Source organism: Stegostoma tigrinum, chromosome 5, assembly GCF_030684315.1.
Source record: "Stegostoma tigrinum isolate sSteTig4 chromosome 5, sSteTig4.hap1, whole genome shotgun sequence".
Lineage (NCBI taxonomy): Eukaryota > Metazoa > Chordata > Chondrichthyes > Orectolobiformes > Stegostomatidae > Stegostoma > Stegostoma tigrinum.
In genome coordinates, this window is record NC_081358.1 from 43525125 (window position 1) to 43548305 (window position 23181).

The 23181-nt window shown below is 42.1% G+C and overlaps 1 protein-coding gene across 2 annotated transcripts in view; it reads left to right on the forward strand.

Annotated features, from left to right (window-relative positions):
- Positions 1-23181, forward strand: part of nfatc1 (nuclear factor of activated T cells 1) — a 249402-nt gene that overhangs the window by 123142 nt on the left and 103079 nt on the right. The window contains exon 9 of one of the 2 annotated variants that reach the window (XM_048530056.2): positions 13523-14215. In XM_048530056.2, the coding sequence (XP_048386013.1) occupies positions 13523-14215 (693 nt within the window). The remainder of the gene's footprint in view (positions 1-13522; positions 14216-23181) is intronic. The other variant, XM_059645959.1, reaches the window with a different exon arrangement.

Genomic DNA, 23181 nt, shown 5'->3' on the forward strand with positions numbered 1-23181 from the left:
TACTCCTATTATTGTCTGAGCTTGCTTCTGACACATTCTTTCCCTGTTCGTATAAGCCTCAGCTTATATCAGTAATATTCCTTGATTGAATCACATACATTTTCTGTCTTTAGTTCTTATTCTGTATTTCTTCACTTGAATTTTCTTCCCCTGTATGTCCTTCAAATGGTGTTTGGCTGCAGTAAGTAGTATTCCTGGCTCTGAACCAGTAAATCTGGATTCACATCCTACCCCGGGACTTGATGACCAAGGAAGGTGAGTATCAACCTGCCAATTTTTCCAACATGTGCCACTGGCAGGCGATAAGTGTGGGAGAGATTTCTGGTAATAGACATGACGGAAAGAATATTGGTACACCTATTATCATTATCCATAGCTCTAGACTACAGCTTGCACGTAAAAGTGCAAGTTGCCACAGCAACTCAGATTCCTTGAGTGATCTCTAACATGCCACCACTCGCCTGGTTTCTCTCCCTTTTACTTTCCCCTACGTGTTTCATACCCTCCTTTTCATCTCAACTCTCACAGCAATGTGGAGCCAGAGTTTAGGCTCCAAACCTCTAACAGCTATAGCAATGATCTTATCCCTGTCTCGATGTGGACTGCTTGATGTGTTGCCCTGCTGGAGTTGTGTGGAGATGATGGGAACCAGGTCCTGCGTTGAGAAAGACGCAAAATCTGGAAACTAAAATCTGGAACTGGGATATGGATGGAACAGGATTTGAGCTAAGAATTTAACTGATGCCTATTCATGATCAGTTTTAACGCTGTTTTTGCGGGGTGCTGCCTTTATTATCTTCTGTTCTTATTTTTACAAGGTTTTTTGGTGTCATTTAATGACTCACCTATTGACAGAATCAAGAGCTGCAGTGTTTAAAAAAAACGGTCTCCCCTTCTATACACCGTAGATGTGCTAAATTTAGTCCTTAAGTCAGCATCCATTCAAAATTGGTAAAATCACAATATGGCTGAACTGGATTAAAAGTGGGGTTGGGGGCAGAAGGTGGGGATTAATCATCCCTTGCAGCAGCTGACAGAATCTTTTAACTAATTCAACTGTTAGTATTAAAGGAAAGCATGTGGGATTGGAATTCATCATGCACTAGCCTCGCGAGCCTGGGCCAAAATTTATTTGGCCTTTTTTTTCCGTGTAGAATCAAGATAACTGCAGAGCAAAAGAATTAACTTAAATTAATTTGAAATAAAAGTGGAGTGTGTTTAATAATGATTTGCTGAAGCTCTGTCACATATCTTTAATTACGTCTGTCGTTTTAAGTGCAAGTAAACCGAGTTGGCTTCCCAAATGCAGTTGCCTTATGTGGCTGGACCAGAAATATTTGTCTTTATTTTATAATATTCAACAATGGAATTAGCTCAAAATGCTTTAGGTAAAAGTGTGGAGTTTCATTGTAATTAGCAGCAGCTCCTGCACAGACATTTACTTAATCCTGGCCCACAGAACTGTGTGTATGTTTTCATTGTATTCCTTTGTCAGTGATGCCCACATCCTGTAAAAGAATTTATAAAACATGTACATTCAAGACAGATTTGAAGTAAAACACAAAACTGAGGAGTTAAGGATGTGCAAATCAAAATACTGGGAAATAAGGTGTAAATTAGCAGTGAAAAACCACTAAGAGTATCAGAAATGCCCAATTAAAAGAGTGTATTCATGAAATTACTCAGCTGAGTATCAATGAAGTCACTCAAAATGCCTTAAAAGAATTTATAATTTTTCTTGCAAAACCTGAATATTCTAATGTGCAAAAGAGGTACGTTTTAAAGACCGTACAATAGAATTTTTCAGAAAGATATAATTGGACTTCTTTTTTTGTGTTTAACCTCCTCAAAATTTTTATGTGACAACTTCAAACTCTCCAAAGAATGGTCTTCAATATCTTGTTGGTTAGAGATGGACAGTGCGGGTCCACTGTTGCCAACAGTGTTAACACTGCAATGGACAGGCCTGTTCGACGTTCGACATTCGACATTCAACTTTGGGCCTGATTTAAAGTCAGACCAGTGAGGTGGGGATGTTCACCACGATAGCAGATACACATTTTGAGCTACTGTGTTGCCTGGAGTGACCTAATCTAAATCTTTGATGTTGGTATTGTGGAAGCTATTGAGAGGGTAAGGGGAAGCCTGGAGATGTCTGACTGTAGTCACTGGGACTCTGCCAGAGCAGGGTGGAGCACTTTTGAAACATACGTCCTTAAATTAATTCTTGCATGTAAGTGTCACTTGCAAGACCAGTATTCATTTATTGCTCGTCTATAATCACCTTCAAGATGGTGATGGTGAGCAGCTGCCTTGAACCATTGCATACCACCTGGTGAAGGAGCACCTTCAATGCTGTTAGCAAAGGAATTTCAGGATTTTGATTTAGTGACAGCAAAGGAACAGTGATGTAGATCCAAGTCACAATAATGAATGACTTAGATGGGAAAATTACAAGTGATGGATGATGTTACCGTGCATCTGTTGCCCTTGTAACAGGTTATGGGCTTGAACAGTACTGTCAAGGAAGCTTTGATGATACTGCAATGGACCCTATGGATGCCACTTTGCATCAGTAGTGGAGTAGGTCAACGTTGTACGTAGATGGAATGACAGTTAAGTGGGCTGCTTTGTCTTGGATGGTGTCAAGCTTGTGGAATGTTGTTGGAGCTGCAGGCATCCAGGGAAGATGCCCAGATAGTGGAAAAGCAATGGGGAGTCAGGAGGTGAGCTACTTGCTGCAAGATTCCTCATCATAGTATTTATGTGGCTGGTCCATTTAAATTTTTGGTCAATGATAACTCCAGGATCTTAGCAATGGAGTTTCAGCAATGGTGATGCCTTTGAATGTCAATTGGAATGGTTAAATTCTCTGTTGTTGGTATTGTTCATTTCCTGTCATTTGTGTGGCATAAATACCACTTGCCTCTTAGGAGCAGCCTCCAGTTGTCCCTTTAATGACAGTTGATCAGGTCAGGCATTGACTCGGTTGTGTTCAAGACAACTTTAATGTGGATAGGAATCTCAAAATGGACACATATCCAAATGCACAATGCCTACCACCTGCTTGACATTGTCATAATTTAGCTATTACCAAAATGGTAAATGGCACATTTTCAGCTTGAAATGTGTGCCCACACAAAGCCTTCATTCCCACCTGATGGATTTTTGATGTGTCTGTAATTTGGGCATAACATCAGTATGTTTGTAGGCTGCTATCTCTGCTTTGCCCTGTGATCTGAATCTAGTTGATCAAACTTTGTTTGAAAGAATTTTTACATAAAAGATCAATTCCTGCAGGCTGCATTGTGGGTGAGAACACTGTGCCTGTGGGAAGCAGTAACACTTGTGTTTTTCTTCAGAATGGCCAACCCAATGGCAAGAGGGCGGTCTTGCTGTCAATTTAAGGATGTTCAGTAGGCAAAGAAGAGGCTTTCCAGTTTGAAAGCAGCTCTAAGTTGCAGTGGAAGGTTGGCGAAGAAGAGAGTCTGCAAGATAGAGGAACCTTCTCTCCAAACATTTAAAATTTAGTGTAAAAGTTGGATTTTAGCAGTCAGTTGACCTTTGGGGTTGGGGATTTGGGGACCAGTGAAGTAGCAGTCGTTGGCCTTTTGCTTTTTTTTATTCTTTCCAGGATGAAGACGTCACTGGCTGAGCCAGCATTTATTGCCCATCCCAGAGGCAATTAAGAGTCAACAACATTGCCGTGGGTCTGGCGTCCATATAGGCCAGAGCAGTAAGGATAGCAATTTCCCTTCCTAAAGGACATTAGTGAACCAGATGGGTTTTGTTTAACAACAATCGATTTATGCTCATGGTCAGACTCATAATTCGAGAGTTTTAATTGAATTCAAATTCAACATCTGCCGTGGCAGGGTTGAAACCTGGATCCCCAGAACATTATCTGGGTTAACAGTTTGTCAATAATACCACTAGGCCATTGCCTCCCTTAGAGATTACTGCTGCAAGTAGGGTTGCTAACCATCCTGCCGTGGCCAGGCTTCAATCCGATTCATCATCAATTTCCCGGTGGTTTTCAGACACAAATGGAAGATTATAAAAGGCAAAGGATTCACTTTTACCCTTCCCTGCAATTACTTCCGAGAGGAAAACAAACAAATTGACAACAATAACATGAATTTGAATTGATGGGTTTGTTTCTGATAACAACCATTCATAGAATGATATCATTGATGCCACTCGCTGCTGAGAAAAACTCAGATCATTAAATGTAACCAAAATTTTAGGTTACAAGGCAACAGTCACTGAGCTGAGCAACAGGGATAGCTCCTGAGCCAGGCCACAGGGTGGATCCACTGTTCAAAGGCTGTGGACTTAATCTGTGTGCTGAGCACTTTCAAGTTCTGCAAATGGTTTGGGGTTGATGTTTGTGCTATAGAGGTGTGAGATTAAAACAGTTAAATATCAACATTTCTAACACAAGTTCAGTTCACTTAGATCTGTTGTTGCTTCCAAATGTGATGTGCCATTAACTAGATAGGCTCAGCATAAATATTGTTTTGTTTGGTTTCTTCTAATTTTGGGGCATTGAACACCACTTGCATTGGAAATCAAGGTAAAACATTGAAAAGACCTGAAACAAAAGTTGTGGGGAAGGGAAGGAAGAACCAAAAAGAACAATGTGTCGATAAACTGAAGTTGAGCATGTTCAGCCAAAGGAGCTAGGCTCTTATAGCAGAGTAGTGGCTAGATAAGGGATTGATTCAGTGAAGAAATTCACATGCTTGTCACTTTCATCTAGGCCTCTCGCAATATGTCCAGTATAAGCAGGCACCCTAGCACCAAGACCCCCAAGGCTTTGCTGCAGGACAATCTTCCATATAGTTAAACTGCCTGAGGGAAAATTAACCTGTTTTGATGTGTTGATAACAGCTCTGGAGCAGGTGGACTAGAAACTCTATTCCTCAAGAGCCTTATAAAATATTTCTAATCAGCCTGATCAGATGTCTTATGACATGCTTCTGGTATAGATGGGATTTGACACCAGAACCGACACTACCACTGCCCGTTAAGAGGCCCTCTGAGGAAACCTGGAGGCTGATTGCAGAGTCCTAGTCAGCCTCCATCAGTTAACTTAAGTGGCCCTTAAAGAACCTTATTGTCTACCCCTGCAGAAGAATATTCCTGCCATTGCCTACCCTCTTCACACCATCTCTTTGGATTCCCAAGCTTTAACCAGTCACCCGCCCCCAGGACCGTTTTCAATGTGCAGGCAGTGCACACACCCATCCACTTTCGCCTCTGGTCAGGAGGCTCTTACGGCTCTCCTCTTCTTCCTGAAGCAAAGACCCCCTACCTTGACTCAGTCTTCTCTCCCCTGGTTCAATCCCTGCTCAAGTACTTCCATGATTCCTCTGAAACCTTAGGCCAGCTTTAAACTTCCAGTTTGTCGGTTCCAGCTGCCGCCTTTTTTCTGTGGACATGCAATCCCTTTATACATTCATTCCCCACCAGGAGGGTCTTAGGACTCTCCGCTTCTTCCTGGAGGAATGACCTGAATCATCCTCACCCACACCACCCTCCTCCGCTTGGCTGAGCTTGTCATCACCCTCAACAACTTCTCCTTTAACTCCTCTCATTTTTTTCAGGTAAGAGGGGTGGCTATGAGTACCTACATGGGCCCTAGTTATGCCTGTCTCTTCATAGGGCACGTGGAACATTCCTTGTTCGAATCCTATTCCGGCCCCCACCCACAACTCTTTCTCTGATATATCGATGATATCATCGGTTCTGCTTCCCTCTCTTGTCTGCAGTTGGAAAACTTCATCAATTTCACCTCCAATTTCCACCCTGTCCTCACTTTCACCTGGTCTATCTGTGACTCCTCCTTTCCCTTCCTCAATATTTCTGTTTCCATTTCTGGGGATACAATGGCCACTAATATCCACTATAAACCCACTAATTCCCACAGATACCTGGACTATACATCTTCACACTCGACTTCCATCCCTTTCTCTCAGTTCCTCTGTCTCCGTTGTGTATGTTCAGATGATGCCAACTTTGACAAGGGAGCCTCCGAAATATCCACCGTCTTCCTCAGCCAAGGATTCCTTAGTTCTGAAGAAGGTTCACTGGACCTGTAACGTTAACTCTGTATTTTTCCTTCACAGATGCTGCCAGACCTGCTGAATTTTTCTAGCAACTTCGTTTTTGTTGCACTTTGGCCTTTGACCCTAATAAGGACCCAGTGGGTTGCAAGGTGGCTCACTGGTTAGCACTGCTGTCTCTCACTGCCAGGGACCAGGGTTTGATTCCAGCCTTGGGTGACTGTCTGTGGGGAGTTTGCATGTTTTCACTATGGTCTGCATGGGTTTTTAGCAGGTTTCAGTTTCCTCCTCAAGTTCAAAGATGTACAGGTTAGGTGGATTGGCCATGCTAAATCTCCCTAGTGTCCAGGGATGTGGACACTAGGTGGATTAGTCATGGGAAAGGCAGGGTCATGGGGATAGGGTAGGGGGCCTGGGTTTGAGTTTAATGCTGTTTGGAGAGTCAGTGCAGACTTCATTGGACTCTTTGCTCACTGTAGGGATTCTGTGATTCAACTTCAAGTCCCTTATCAGTGGGCTAATTACCTATATTCACTATTACTCTGGGCTACTTGTGTTGTGGGGAGAAATCTGAAACCTCTGCCTGTGTGGTTTAAAGGGTTGGGGCACGACAGAGCACAAGCCTCATTGAAGTGTATGAATACAAGGAGTTTGAGAGTGTTAAAGATTTCTTCTGGTGTGGTTAATTTTGAAACAAATTGTGATAACTCCCCAGAGGAGAGCAAAAAAAAAACACAGGTACTTTACTCTGTTCCACACCATCTCCATTAGTTACAACCCAGAATGTCCCAGTAGATATCCCCAAGCAAAGCCCATATTCGTAGGCTAAACATTGCCTGTCACTAGACTAAACATAGCCTGGTGTTGCACTTTAGCACAATACAGCAAGAAAAGTTGCAAGAACTCCCAGCTTTAGTTTCAAAACTTTTTTTTTGCAGCGACAGAGAGAAAATTTGTGTACTTTAGAGTGAAAGTCTTCTAACTTTTACAGGCTGCAAGAAGTGAAGTTATGTGGTGTACTGATTTTACTGATCTCAGGTCAGATATTTGGGAATTTAACAGATCATCAGCTCCTAAGCATAGGGACTTGGTTGCCTTGAATAAAATACTTTTGGAGATTTCTACAGGCCATTCCCTAGGTTTAGCGATGTAGTTCACACTGTTTAAAATGTAATCCCCTTGTAATATTAAATTTACAAATACCTCATCTTACACTCAAAAAGAGTGCAGGAACAAACTTTTTCGATGGTATGGCAGAGAGTGGTTGAGGGTAGTGTGTTTGATGTGTCTATCGGCTTTCAAAAGGCGTTTGATAAATACCACATAATAGACTCATTAGCAAAATCAAAGCCTGTGCGATTCAAGGATCAGTCAGTGGTTGTGCAAATATGTAGTTGGCCAAGGGACAGAAAGCAGAGAGTGGCGGTGAACAGTTGTTTCTCAGCCTGGAGGGAAGTCAGTATAACCTCCCCCACCTTGCCATCCATCCCAGCGAGGGTGTTGGTATTGCTGCTGTTTTTAGTAGATATCAACAAACTGGACTTGGGTGTACAGGTCATAATTTCAAAATTTGCAACGAATATGGAACTAAAGAATTTTGCAGAACAATGAGGGGAGGCAGTGGTAACTGACAAAGATAGACTGGTGATATGGGCAGGCAGCATGCCAGAGGAAATGTAATACAAGGCAAATTAAGGTGATTGCTTTTAGTGGGAAGATTGAAAAAAAGAAATATAAGTGAAATGATGCAATTTCAAAGGAAGTGCAAGATCAGTAAGGTTGACACATGCATGTAGACAAATCTTTGAACAAGGTTGATAAGACATACAAGATTCATGATTTTATAAATAGAGACATACAGCATTAAAACCAGACAATTACAAAGTTGTCAAACTCCGGCTACGTCCCACCTGGAATATTGTATCGTTATTTTGGAAGGTACCACAATTTGAAATGAAATTCAAGGCTTTAGGGAACGTCGTGGGGAGATTTACTTGAATAGTATCAGGGATAAACAACTTCGATTCTTCAGGGAGACTTGAGAAACTGTCATTATTCTCCTTAAAATAGAAAAGGCTAAAGAGAGATTCAGTAGAATTGTAAAGATCTAGAAAAATTATGTGAAAATAATTAAGTTGCAACAGTTTACATTTGTGGAAGAGTTGACACCAGAGGATACTGACTTAGGATAAGGAGCCAGAAAGGAGATAAGCTTTTATTTGATAAGTTGTTGTGATCTGAAAATCACTGCCTAAAAGGATGTTCGATTTACAAATAAGCAAAAGGAGATTTGACAAATGCTCAGAAAGAAACTCTTACAGGGTCATGGGGTGAGAACAAGGGAGTGGGTTGAACTGGATAGCTCTCCTGGGCTGAATGCTTTCCTTTTCTGCTGTACCATTCTGTGCTTCCATAGGTTTTCTTTTTAACAAATGTTTCTTCAGTTTCACGGTACTTATTGACTTGTAAATGATAACTTGAAAGAAAATTCTCAGCAGTTTGATTGCCCATTTAATGCTGGTTACTCTTACCTCATCAGGTCTTTTGTGTGATCTGTTGAGTGAACACGCCTGCTTTTGATCCATTCACAATTGGGCAATCAACTATTTGATTGGCAGTTTAACAGATAATGGTTAATCTGAGTTATTCAAACTTGTGACACTTTTGAGGTGATGTTTCTGAAATGTTACACTTTGCAGTGTGATATTTTTAGAAGCTGTGATTGTACAGATGTTCTTGCAGTGTAATATTTACATTTCGGCTGTAAATCTTCACCTTTTAATGATCCATATGGAATTTCATGCTCTGGAGAACATATCATGAATTCATTGGTGTATCTAATTTGCAGTGAATTGCTGATCCATAGGCTCAAAGATTGATTAAATTTTAGGGATCAGCAAATTAGATGCACACTGGATTCAAATTTTAGCTTTAAGCATGTGATCACTATGCGGACATTTACTAACTATTAAGTAGATGCATTCTACTCGGCAACAAAAAGTAAGCTTGTAAAATTCTCAAAGAACAGATGTTTCCAATAGACATTTCCAATTTCTGACTTTAAAGTCCAACTTTGGAAAAGATGTATGATGGGCTATGGTAGAACGGGTTCTCCATGTGAACACTCAGAATTCTTTTTTTTGTGGATGCCCTCGGTCAGCTTTTTTAGTGCTGTCCTTATTATTTACATTTATACAGCACTCTTCAGCACCTTCTGAAAGCTTAAACTGCTCTCTGTGCAATGACATACATTTTGAAGTGTGTTCACTGTTATAGTGTAGGAACTGCAGTGACAGCAAGCTTCCACAAACAGCAATGAGATACTGACCAGATAGATAACTTGATTCTTGAAGCACTCGATAATCCCTTAAAAAATGATGCTGACTTATATGCCAAGCATATAGTGAATGATTGGCATGGGTAATCTTATTTGTTTGCCACACATGGTCTGTTCTGTGTGGGCATATCTTAAACTCCTGCGCATCTTTGTGACACAGCCCATATTGCTTGCTTGACCCTTTGCATCCAAGGCCTGGGCCAGTATGTGGGGGTACATTGACACCGAATAACCAGGCCTTCAAGAAGCTGCTGACTTCAAGGTGGGCAAGGCCATTCTGCTTGAGTCAGGGCCTGTGTTCAGGATGCAGGGCCAAGTGTAGCACTGGGTCACAAAATTTCTGTCCCTGACCCTGGTTTCATCCAGTTATAAAGTATTAATCAGTGAAGCATGCACTTTTAAGGTGAAAAATTGAGACTGGCTACTAATGCGAATATGACATGAAATGGCTGAAACGTGTTGTTGACTTACAGTCGTGTGCAAAAGGTATGATTTTTGGAGATGAGAAATGACTGTGTCAATTTATATGCTACAGTCCAGAACATTTTCCAATGATATTGGTTGAACAATAAATATTGACCATGGTAGTGTATACTTTCTAAACCAGTACAGTCCTTGTGGCAGGAGTTATTAACCTGCAGAGGATGGACAGGGCATGCTCAGATTTTGACCACTGTTTTGTAAGGAATGGCAACATTTGATCAAATTACCCTCGTGGTATTCCGAGCTTGATTTTGCTGCATTTGGCCTTCTCATTCAGGGAGGCCACATACTGAGAGATAAGGTCAAAGCAAGCTTGGTTGAATATTAGAATATATTATATATCTGTAGATAGTATATACCTTCAGCCATGGTGGATCAGTGGTGAGAAAGCCGTCTCCAAGTTTCTTAACAGGACCACCAGTCAAGTGGATTGCTTCACCTTGGTTGTATTGAACTTCATGAATGGTCGAGCTGTATCTATTTTGGAAAGTGTGCGTTTTCCATCTTGACACCAACTTGAGATAACAAAGTGTGTTTTGGATGAACACAGCAGGCCAAACAGCATCTTAGAAGCACAAAAGCTGATGTTTTGGGCCTAGACCCTCCCAAAACGTCAGCTTTTGTGCTCCTGAGATGCTGCTTGGCCTGCTGTGTTCATCCAGCTCCACACTTTGTTATCTCGGATTCTCCAGCATCTGCAGTTCCCATTATCTCTTGACACCAACTTGATATTGTTGCAGGTTGGCAAGAGAAGTATTTGGGTTTTTGTTACTGGAGAAGCAAATGTCAGATCTCACCTGCTAACCCAAGCATTAGTGACGCCCAGATTGTGCTGCAACTCAGCAAGGGCCGTTTTATTAACAGAGGAGCAGCATAGAATAAGTCAGTCACAACTATGATAGCAGGAAACGTTTCCTCTTTGGTATTAATGGCAATGCCAATATGGAGGGCAGGAGGGAAAATCAATAAAGCCCTTGGCATTTTTTAGTAAATGCATAAGATTCTGGGTACCATGCTGAGGCAGTAAACATAAAAAAAGGCAATACCATATTCTTCATGATAACAAAGTGTGGAGCTGGGTGAACACAGCAGGCCAAGCAGCATCTCAGGAGCACAAAAGCTGACGTTTCGGGCCTAGACCCTTTATCAGAGAGGGGGATAGGGAGAGGGTTCTGGAATAAATAGGGAGAGAGGGGGAGGCGGACCGAAGATGGAGAGAAAAGAAGATAAGTGGAGAGGAGCGTATAGGTGGGGAGGTACGGAGGGGATAGGTCAGTCCAGGGAAGACGGACAGGTCAAGGAGGTGGGATGAGGTTAGTAGGTAGGAAATGGAGGTGCGGCTTGAGATGGGAGGAAGGGATGGGTGAGAGTAAGAACAGGTTAGGGAAGCAGAGACAGGCTGGGCTGGTTTTGGGATGCAGTGGGGGGAGGGGATGAGCTGGGATGGTTGTGGGATGTGGTGGAGGAAGGGGAGATTTTGAAGCTGGTGAAGTCCACATTGATACCATTGGGCTGCAGGGTTCACAAGCGGAATATGAGTTGCTGTTCCTGCAACCTTTGGGTGGCATCCTTGTGGCACTCTAGGAGGCCCATGATGGACATGTCATCTGAAGAATGGGAGGGGGAGTTAAAATGGTTTGCGACTGGGAGGTGCAGTTGTTTATTGCAAACCGAGTGGAGGTGTTCTGCAAAGCGGTCCCCAAGCCTCCGCTTGGTTTCCTCAATGTAGAGGAAGCCACACGGGGTATAATGGATACAGTATACCACATTGGCGGATGTGCAGGTGAACCTCTGCTTAATATGGAACATCATCTTGGGGCCTGGGATAGGGGTGAGGGAGGAGGTGTGGGGGCAAGTGTAGCACTTCCTGCGGTTGCAGGGACCCCACCACACCCGGCTCATCCGCCAATGTGGTATACTGTATCCTTTGTACCCGGTGTGGCTTCCTCTGCATTGGGGAAACCAAGCGGAGGCTTGGGGACCGCTTTGCAGAACACCTCCGCTCGGTTCGCAATAAACAACTGCACCTCCCAGTCGCGAACCATTTTAACTCCCCCTCCCATTCTTCAGATGACATGTCCATCATGGGCCTCCTGCAGTGCCACAAGGATGCCACCCGAAGGTTGCAGGAACAGCAACTCATATTCCACTTGTGAACCCTGCAGCCCAATGGTATCAATGTGGACTTCACCAGCTTCAAAATCTCCCCTTCCCCCACCGCATCCCACAACCAGCCCAATTCGTCCCCTCCCCCCACTGGATCCCAAAACCAGCCCAGCCTGTCTCTGCCTCCCTAACCTGTTCTTCCTCTCACCCATCCCTTCTTCCCATCTCAAGCCGCACCTCCATTTCCTACCTACTAACCTCATCCCACCTCCTTGACCTGTCCGTCTTCCCTGGACTGACCTATCCCCTCCGTACCTCCCCACCTATACTCTCCTTTCCACCTATCTTCTTTTCTCTCCATCTTTGGTCCGCCTCCCCCTCTCTCCCTATTTATTCCAGAACCCTCACCCCATCCCCCTCTCTGATGAAGGGTCTAGGCCCGAAACGTCAGCTTTTGTGCTCCTGAGATGCTGCTTGGCCTGCTGTGTTCATCCAGCTTCACACTTTATTATCTTGGATTCTCCAGCATCTGCAGTTCACATTATCTCTGATACAATCATATTCTTCATTCCTGTTTTTAATCCATAGGTTTGTTGATTAAAACATTTGAGGAAAACCTGCAGACATAAAACAATGGGCCTTTCAAAGCCAAAGTTGCTTTTAAGCATAAATGGAGTTGAAGAGAAAATTAGATTTGTTAAATCAATTCCTAAGTTGTCACACATCTTTTAAGTTCATTGTTGGCATTAAATGAGATATTTCTGTGGCTGGTGTCTTCATCTTTATTAGGAACTGTATTTATCATGCTTTCATAGCAGTAGTCCTCCTGATCTCACTGTAATAGCAAGCTTTGAATCTGAACTAAGCTAACTTTTCAAGCCAGTGTAAAATTTATTTGTAACCAATGTCTGCACTATCCAATCAGTGGATGCTGCTGATGACAAACTCTTGCTAAGGAGTGTCAGCTGACCTAATGGCTGTAAAGAAAGAAAAATATTTGGGGAAAGTAAGAGGAAAATTGTAGAATTAGAATAAGTCTGAATGATTAGATTCCAGACTCCAGTCATAATAATTAGTATTGTGTCATTCATTACTTCCAACTCGGTAGTACCAATAGGGCTGAAGTGAATCTGAACAGTTATTCAGTAATCTTTACCAATTGTTCTTATTGGATTTATTGTAGCTTTTCTTCCAAAATTCAGATTTTAAAATTCTCAGTACAAATAACAAAGGTTGTCGTGTGGAATCTTTGGGCTGTAGGCCTTTGCTATAATGCAGGCCTGTAAAAATGTGTTTATACAGTACATTTGTGGGTGAAGGCGATTCCAAAAAAAATAGTGTTTTCAATATGAGAAACAGCTGTGACTCTCTTGCGCACATGACTCATCCATTTTTATTGGGTGGGAGACTAAGGCCACTGACATACAGAGACTGATTGAGAATCATGTTTATTTTGCAGAGTATCCCAGCCACGGACCCACACACACACTTGAATATCTATCGTCTTGTTTTTTTCTCTCTCCCCCAGTTCCTGTTATAAAAACAGAACCCACCGATGACTACGAACCTGCCTTGGTCTACGGATCGCTTAATCAAGGGATGAACCCAGTGTCCCAGACTTACTACTCCCAACAGGTCATGACACCCGAAATGGCACCGGATCCTGGTTCTTGCCTTGTAAGTAGTTTTCCCTCTTGTCAGCAACGAAGCACTGGGTTGTCGTCTTCCCCCACTTCAGGTCACAAACAGCATGAAATTACACCCATCTCTTACACCAAATGTGTCAGCACACCTACCAGTGCTCAGCTCAGTCACCAGCAGTCTGGAGCGACAGTACCCACTATCCAAGAAGTGCATAGATCTGTTGTTGTGCATCCAAGTTCACCCACTCATTCAGCACATGTTATGATGCAGCCCCAGATGAGTCAGCATCTGAACAGCAGCTGTTCCCATGGTTTCCAGCAAACTCTGTATCCCAACAATCTTTCTCCACAAGGCCCGTCCGCTTCCCCAGAGGCTGCTTATGTGCAGCCCTTCAGCCCCACTAACTCAGCAGGCATGGGTCAACAGCAACAAGCTCCGAAGACTCCAAGAAATGGATCTCAGTCTAGTCCATCAATGATGCTGCCAGTGCACCAGGAGAACAGTCAGGATTTGACACCCTTGCAAGTTACAGTGAAGCAGGAGCCTCAAGAACTGGACCAGTTGTATCTTGATGATGGTAAGTGCATTATTATTGCAAAGTTTTTATAGCAAATTGAAGTTTAAATTTGAAAATTGTCTTAAATCATTATATTTATTGCAGGATAATAAATGCCCAGGGTAATGGTCTCCTCCACAAACTTATCTGTACTCAAGTAGCACCAGAGGCTAAAATTGAGGCTATAATTGGTGGACATCTCGGACAAGATAGGGTGGTGAACACTAGAAAAATATTATCATTATTAAGTTTATACAGTTCTTTATGTAGTTGCAATTCATGAGTTATTTTGACACAGTCTTTCAATTTGAAAGTGATTAAAATATTTTAAAAAGTGCATTAACAGCAGCCTAGATAGTAAAATCGACAACAGTAATATCTGTAACATTCTTAAACCCTGATTCTTCACATTACTGATCCAAACAGAATTGTTCAGAGATTTATATAGCCATTTCTAGAAACCATCTGGATGTGTTTTCCTCATGTTCCTTGGTTGCTCTATGAGTACCTAAATCACGTAAAGCCTTTCATGAAGAACTGATGAGTTAGTGCATGGATGGAGACCATATTGGAATATCGGGAGTTAAAAAGAGCATTCTGGGTCCAGGCTTGATCTCGCCATACGCAGGAGATAGTTATCTCTTTTCCACAGACTTCATTATGTACCAATGGCGCTGGAGTAGGAAGCATATGAAGCCGGCTGGTAAATCTGAGGCCCCCACAACTGGTGGGCACCTCAGATTGGAGTTTGTTGTGGACAGTAGTACAGTAACAGTTGTTTATATGGGTAAAACGCACAGGTAAAGAGATAAGTAATCAAGTATTTGAAGACTTAGTGGCAGAGATACTACTAGGGCATTGAGGTTAGAAAGAAAGAAGCCAACATCTGTTATACTGCACAAAAACAAGTTTCTTGGAAGCGCTGAGCAGATCTGGCAGCATCTGTGAAAGAGAAAACAGAGTTAACGTTTCAGGTCCGGTGACCCTTTCTCAGAAGGCTACTGAGGCAGGGTCATCGGACCCAAAATGTTAACTCTGTTTTCTCCTCCACAGATGCTGCCAGACCTGCTGAGCTTTTCCAGCAACTTTGTTTTTATTCCTGATTTACAGTTCTTTTGGTTTTTATCTGTTATACTGCATTTGGAGAAAAAAAAACTATAATCAAGAAAAGTTTCTAGTTTGATTCTTTATGAAATAGCTTGGGGTTGGATTTAACAACGAGATTGTCGTTATTTGAATTGAAAGCTTCCTTAGTTGTTTTGAAGAGTTAAATTTCTGATCAGTTCCGCTGCTCCAACAATTGGTATATTTTGCTGATCTGTTGATGACATTCTTGCAACCCTTTAGCTACTTTAGAAAAAACATACTGTGTGTTCATTGCAGAGGTTTGGATGAATCTCTCTCCCAATTTCAATCAGAGAGGGGTTAGTAGGATAACAAATCATATTTGGTAAGTAATAAGCAGAATTTGTCTTTCAAAAATTGGATTAGATTCCCATCCATTTATAACCAGTGGGCAGGAAATCTATTTATTCCATAAAATAAAAGCCTAAATTTGATTGTCTGCAGGAAAAGGTGCCGGGGTGTGTTGTTGGAGGGAAATGGGGGTGAGGTTTTGAGTATGAAATAGATTTTTTTATTTGTAGTGACATTGATTATTCAAGCTAGACCAGAGATCTGTAATAAAATATTTAGTTAAAGCTTTCATTATATAAATTATTTATTTTGAATAGCAAACATGATTAGCATGAAAAGCATTGCAAGACCCCGATCTGTGTGTTGATCTCATCTTGGCAGAGCATTTTACCCAATCAAGTCTTCTTGTAACTACCCCAATTGGTGGGCTATTCCCATGTGCTCACTCTGTTTATGGGAGAGCAATTTCATACAGAGAAATGTCTTGGTGGTTTAACCTCATTTGCACCTGACTGGTGAGGAGGCGAGTTGAGCCAGCACTTATTGGAATTGGCAGTTGAGGTTGGATGGGTGGGTGGAGAGAGGAGCTGGCATACCATGATTGGCAGGGAGCTGTAAACCTGTGTTTCTGCTCCTTGCTTCTCAAAAACTATTCTGCAAGCCAAGCCAAGCTACTTAGAATCATAGAAACATACAGCATGGAAACAGACCGACTCATCCATGCCGAGCAGATATCCTATATAATTGGGCGGCACGGTGGCTCAGTGGTTAGCACTGCAGCCTCACAGCACCAGGGACCTGGGTTCGATTCCAGCCTCAGGTAACTGTCTGTGTGCAGTTTGCACATTCTTCCCGTGTCTACGTGGGTTTCCTCCAGGTGCTCCAGTTGCCTCCTACAGTCCAAAGATGTGCAGGCTAGGTGGATCAGCCATGCTAAATTGCCCGTAGTGTTTAGGGGTGTGTGGGTTGTAGGGAGATGGGTGTGGGTGGGATGCTCCAAGGGGCGGTGTGGACTTGTTGGGCCAAAGGGCCTATTTCCACACTGTAGGGAATCTAATCTAATAAATATAGTCCCTTTTGCCAGCATTTGGCTCATAGTCCTCTAAACCCTTCCCATTCATATACCCATCTCAATGCCTTTTAAATGTTGTAATTTTACTAGCCTGCAACACTTCCTCTGATAGTTCATTCCATACACACATCACCCTTTGTGTAAATAGGTTGTCCCTTAGGTCTCTTTTAAATCTTTCCTCTCTGCTCTTACACCTATGCCCTCTAGTTTTGGATTCCCTCATCCCAGGGAGCAGACTGTGCCTATTCACCGTATGCATGCTCCTTATGATTTTCAAAACATCAGCTGCTGACTATCCAAGGAAAATAACTCCAGCCCATTCCGCCTCTCCATATAGCTCAAACCCTCCAACCCTGGCAACATCCTTGTAAATCTGTTTTGAAACCTTTCAAGTTTCAAGTTTCACAACATTCTTCCTATCGCAGGGCAGTATTCCAGAGTAGCCTAGCCATTGTCCTATACAGCTGTAACATAATTAATGCACTAACTGATAAACGGCTTCTCCACCATCCTATCTACCTGGGGCTCCACTTTCAAGGAACTATGAATCTGCACTCCAAGGCCTCTTTGTTCAGCAACACTCCCCAGGGCCTTATCATTAAGTGTATAAATCCTGGCCTGATTTGCCTTGTCAAGTGCCTTACTGAAGTCCATATAGATCACTTCCACTGCTTTGCTTCATCAATCCTCTTCATTACTTCTTCAAAAAACTCCACTAAATTGATGAGACATGATTTTCCATGGACAAAACTATGTTGACAATCCCTAATCAGCCCTTGCCTTTCCAAATACATGTAAATCCCATCCCTCAGGATTCCCTCCAACAGCTTGCCCACCATCAATGTCTGGCTCACCGGTCTAGAGTTCCATGGCTTTCCCTTACTGCCTTTCTTCGAAAATGGCGCAACGTTAGCCAACCTCCAGTCTTCTGGCGCCTCACCTGTGGCTATCGATGACACAAATATCTCAGCAAGGAGCCCAGCGATCTCTTTGCTCACTTTCCACAGAGTTCTAGTGAGACGCATGGATAGAGTCGATAGCCAGAGACTTCTCCTCAGGGCAGGATTGACTGCCACGAGGGGTCATAGTTTTAAGTTGTTAGGAGGAAGGTTTAGAGGAGACGTCAGAGGGAGGTTCTTTACCCAGAAAGTTGTGAGCGCATGGAATAGTTTACCAGTGGTAGTCGTGGAAGCGGAGTCATTAGTGACATTTAAGCAACTGCTGGACATGCACATGGACAGCAGTGAATTGAGGGGAATGTAGATTAGGTTGTTTTATGTTTGGATTAGGAATATTCCACGGCACAACATCATGGGCCGAAGGGCCTGTACTGTGCTGTACTTTTCTATGTTCTATGTTCTAGTGAACACTTGATTAGGTTTTGGGGATTAATCCACCTTTACATGTTTTAAGACATCAGCACCTCCTCTTCTTTATTCAAGATGTCACCGTTTATTTCCAAATGTTCTATTTCTTCTATATCCTTCCCCACAATAAACACTGATGCAAAATACTTGTTTAGTATCTCACCCATCTCCTGCAGCTCCAAATGTAGGTGCCCTTGCTGACCTTTAAATAGCCTTATTCTCTCCCAAGTTACCCTTTTCTCTTTAACATATCTGTAGAATTTCTTTTGGATTCTCCTTTACCCTATTTGCCAAAGCTATTTTATGTCCCCTTTCTGCCCTCCTGATTTCCTTCTTAAGTATATTTTTGCTGCCTTTGTACTCTTCTAGGGATTCATTCGACTCCTGCTCTCTATATCTGACATATGCTTCCTTCTTTTTCCTGACCAAGACCTCAAGTTCTCCAGTCATCCAGCACACCCCACACATACCAGCCTTACCCTTCACTGTGGCAGGAACATATTGTCTCTGGACTCTTGTTACCACATTTTGAAGGCTTTCCATTTTCCAACTGTCCCTTTACCTGCGAACATCTGCCCCTAATCAACTTTTGAAAGTTCTTGCTTAATATCATCAACATTGTTCTTCCTCCAATTTAGTACTTTAGCTTTTATATCCAGTCTATCTGTTTCCGTCACTATTTTAAAACTAATAGAATTATGGCCACTGGCCCCAAAGTGCTCCCTCCGACGCCTCAGTCACCTGCCCTGCCTCGTTTTCCAAGAGTAGATCAAATTTTGTTCCTTCTGTGGTAGGTACATCCACATTCTGAATCAGAAAATTTTCTTGTGCACACTTAACAAATTCCTCTCCATCGAAGCCCTCAACACTTGACGGTCCCAGTCTATGTTTGGAAAATTAAAATCTCTACCAAAACCGCTCTCACAGTTAGCTGAGACCTTATTATAAATTTGTTCTCAATTTCCTGATGACTACTGGGGTCTCTGTAGTACAACCCCAGTAAGGTGATCATCCCTTTCTTATTTCTCAGTTCCACCTAAATAACTTCCCTGGATGTATTCCCAGGAATATCCTCACTAAGTACTTCAAAAACAGTTTATACTCTCTGCCCATTTAGAGCTGAACAATGCACCTAGATCTTGACCCTCTTATCAAAGTTAATCCTATAAGGCTTAGCACAACTCTTGCCACCTCGTTCCGGGACTCTCTGGAGGTGGTAGTGGGCAGATTGAGAATGTGGCGATAAGTATCAGCAAAGTAGTTTCTGAAAACCGTCATTCTGTTCGTGCTGATGGAGGCATATACACGTGAGATTCAGCCACATTCAGTCCACCCTGCTCTTGTCTAGCAGCTGCACCTCTTCCTAAACAATGTCAGTTTCTTGAAACAACTTCTGCACAGGTCCCTTTGAGGTACTTTTAATCTCTGAGCAAGTGGTTTGCCATTTTGTGTATTAAGAAACTTTGCAATCTAATTTCCTGGCTCATCTGATCGAAAAATATTTACTCTTATTTCTCACCTACATACTGTCTCCCAGCAACATCATATGAAAATGTGTCATGTTCCGTACGTATGCCCAGTTTACCTTGCCATAACCTCTTCATGCCCTCTGCTGTCTTTTTTTTTGTACTGCTGCCATCCTGTACTATATGAGCATGAATTTCTTCCAAGTGTATTATCTTCGGTCTCCACCTCAAAATCTGCTCCCCCATAAGCAATGCTGTTCCTTCCCTGCCAACCATCTGAGGCTGCACTACACCGTTCCTAGTCACACTGTCAGTAGAACTGCTGACTCACACCTCTTTAAAATCATCTGCGTCTGCTCTACCTGAATTTGATGCTAAAACCCAGTTACCTCTAGTCTTGACTGTTATTGAGAGCTATCTTGGCCTGCCTACCATCTTTCACCTGACAGAAACTCTGGTTTATCCAAAATCCTGCAGCCTGTATCCCAACTTGTATGCCTTTGCTTTCTAACTTACATTGATTCCTGGTCAGGTACTGCTTTAATTTTGAGATTCACATCCTCGTTTTCAAATATGTCCATGGGTGGCTCCACTTCCTATTCCAATCTCTGCAGCTAAACAAGCTTTCCAGATCTCTGCTGTCCTCCAGTTCAAGTCTCCGATACATAACTATTTTAATCTCCTCGCGTAAGACATTGATGCCTTCAGCTGTCAGGGCCTTAAGGTCTGAACTTCCCTCCCCAAGTCTCTCAACTTCCCATTCTTTAAGATGCTCTTTAAAATTTGTGTCTTTTTCCAAGGTTTTGGTCTTCGGTCTCATATTTGTTTGATATGGCTCTAGAAAAGCCATGATACATTGTGTTACTTTGCAGGCACTGTGTCAATGCAAGTTGCTCTTGTTCAGCTGTTCAGCTTACCTAGGTATACAGGAAAAGCATTCAGTGTTAAAAATACCGTTGTTAAAGTTTTGTCTTTACACCACGTTCCTTTCTTTTTATCACCCAAGATAAATTTCAGTGTTGTCAGTATTACCCTTGTATACGTATAGCATAAATTTTCAACAAAAGTTTTGTGCTTATCGTAGATGCCAACTGACTTGTCAGTTAATAGCTTGTTTGCAATCTTTGAACCATAGATTATCTTTTGCAGTGGGTGATGTGGCTTACATTTTACATATACCTCTTATAAGTTGATGTTGAAATTCTTGATAACTGTTAAGGCTATGTCATTTAGTTTTTCTTTTCTTCTGAGAGATCTTGCAACTGATATGCAATTTTGTTAATGACGTATTTTATTTGAAATTCCTTTCACTGTGACGTAATTTGCTAAATTTAGCAAGCAACGTTCAGCTGTGTAGCACCAGTTTTGTGTTGAGTGGCATTGCTGGCATAAAACTGTGTCTACAAGATACATTGTGCCGGACCTTATACTGGTGAAGGCGTGGTGAAAGTCAGTTGGATTAACGCCACATGCACTGGTGTCACTTTGGAGCTCAATGCTCCAGCTAAAGTTGTTCCTTCATTACACATGGTGGAATGCCAATCAGCAGCAAGGAAGCCATCCCCTTCCCGTCCCACCACCTCCCCCCCCGCCCCCACACTTCCTGCCATTTCAAGGGATCATCAACTACTGTCAGGTTAATTGTCAATTAATTTCTTCCTCTGGTTGTGACAATTATGCAGTAATTGGTGTTTTTCACAGTTCTTTAAGGTGGCTGAAATCCATGCTGAGTGCTGTGGCAGTTGATATTCTAACTTCAGTGTAAAGCAGCAACTTCCCAAGTATAGATGCAGTGATAGGTACTCCACTTGGAACACAGCATGGCTTGGAGAATGTGCTGAAGGTTCACACAGCAGGATAAGCTGCTTGAAGGTAATTCTACTTTATGGACCATAGGGAGGAACAGTGCCTGAGATGCTTACTCTTGAATTGAACATTCTGAAGTTGGCCACAGCTGCAGCCTTCAAGCAGACAAGGCTGGCATTGCCTTTGGCTGAGGAAGTGACTGTAGCCACAAGGTTTCTTGTGTCTGGCTTCTGGCAAGGTTGGGACTGAAGAAATTCCAATGCCTTGTAGCTTTCTGTCCACTGTTTTTTTGCATAAAGAACATGCGCTGTATTCTCTAAGTAAGGTTAGGGATGGGCAAAAAGTGCAATCTAGTCGGTGGCACCACATGCTATGAAAGGATTAACTTTTTAAAAAGTACAAGAAAAGCTAACTGTCCTTCATTCTCTGTCACTAACAAGCAGGTGGCTTTGGGAGTTTCACAAGTTTTTCCCTGGTACAGACTGTGTGCACATCACTTTGCAGATACCCGCCAGTCAACTCCAAGATGTGCCAAATTCCTCAACCTCAAGCAGTTTTGCTTCCACAGATGGAAGATGCTGCAGCTCAGTGCCCCATACCCCAGCAGTAGTTATGATGCATCCATTGTCTGGAAATCTTCTATGCCATCTGCAATTAAGCTGCCATGCCAAACTCATAGGCTGGCAACTGGGAGACGCGGGCTACCCCTTGATGATGTGGTTAGTGACCCTGTTGAGTAAGTGGGCAGTGTGCACAGAATAGTTGCAACCCTGTGTGCTTTATATATCTTGCAGTTTTAGAATTGATCTTTTTGTATTTTGTAACCTCTTTCAATATCCTTGACTTCATTTCTATGTGCTTTATTTTACTTGTGTTCTTCTTTTGAACATTGGCATTCTTAACTTGTATTTAATTTCATTTACCAACTTCTAAATGATCTGTTTGCTTTCAACCTTGTTTTATCCTCAGCAGTTTGCCCTGCTGAATGACTTGCCCATATTTTAAGTTCATCAAAGCATCTTGACATTGTTGACTACAGCCAGCACTTGATGAGAATTCTATATTTCCACAGCAAAACTATTGCTCAGTTCTGGGTGACTAGCCAATTGTCAGTTTTTCCGCTCTTTGCATTTGCCAACATTGAGTTCTACTTCAACTACAGTCCACTTCTATTAGTTCAATAGGAAAATTATTTTCTAGGAAAAATATTGAATTATTCCGTAGTTCAAATAAAGCAAACTTAACAAAAAAAAACCAGAAGGTGTTTCTTGGTCACACAGTTTCAAATTAGCAGACCATTCAAATTAATAAATTTCAAACACATGTTACCGTCTCTGTGGGGAACAGTACCTTTCCAAAGTCCTAGTTATTGAATAAAAGAATGTAGCCATGGGCATCATAAGATCATACAGCATAGAACATGCCCTTCGGTCCATCGAGTCTGTACTAACAGAACTACTGTAAATCTACACTAGTCCAGGATTCTCAGATTCAAACAAAAGAATTATAAGTAGAAACGATTCAAACAAAGCAACTATCTTCTGTATACTAAAACTCCAAACTAAATTGATTAAGCATAAATTAATATGCAAATTACAGTCAATTATAAACCATTAATTTCATATTAAATGGAAGTACAACTATGTCCAATGGTACAAATTGGCTTGATTTAATTTGATTTGATTTATTATTGCCACCTTTACCTAGGTACAGTTAAAAAGTTTTGTTTTGCGTGCAGTACATACCATATAAAGATCATAGGGTGATCGAACAGAGCGAGAAATACAAAGCTATGGCTGCAAAGAAGGCACACAAAAGCAAGATCAACATTAGATTTGAAATTTGAGAGGTCCATTTAGA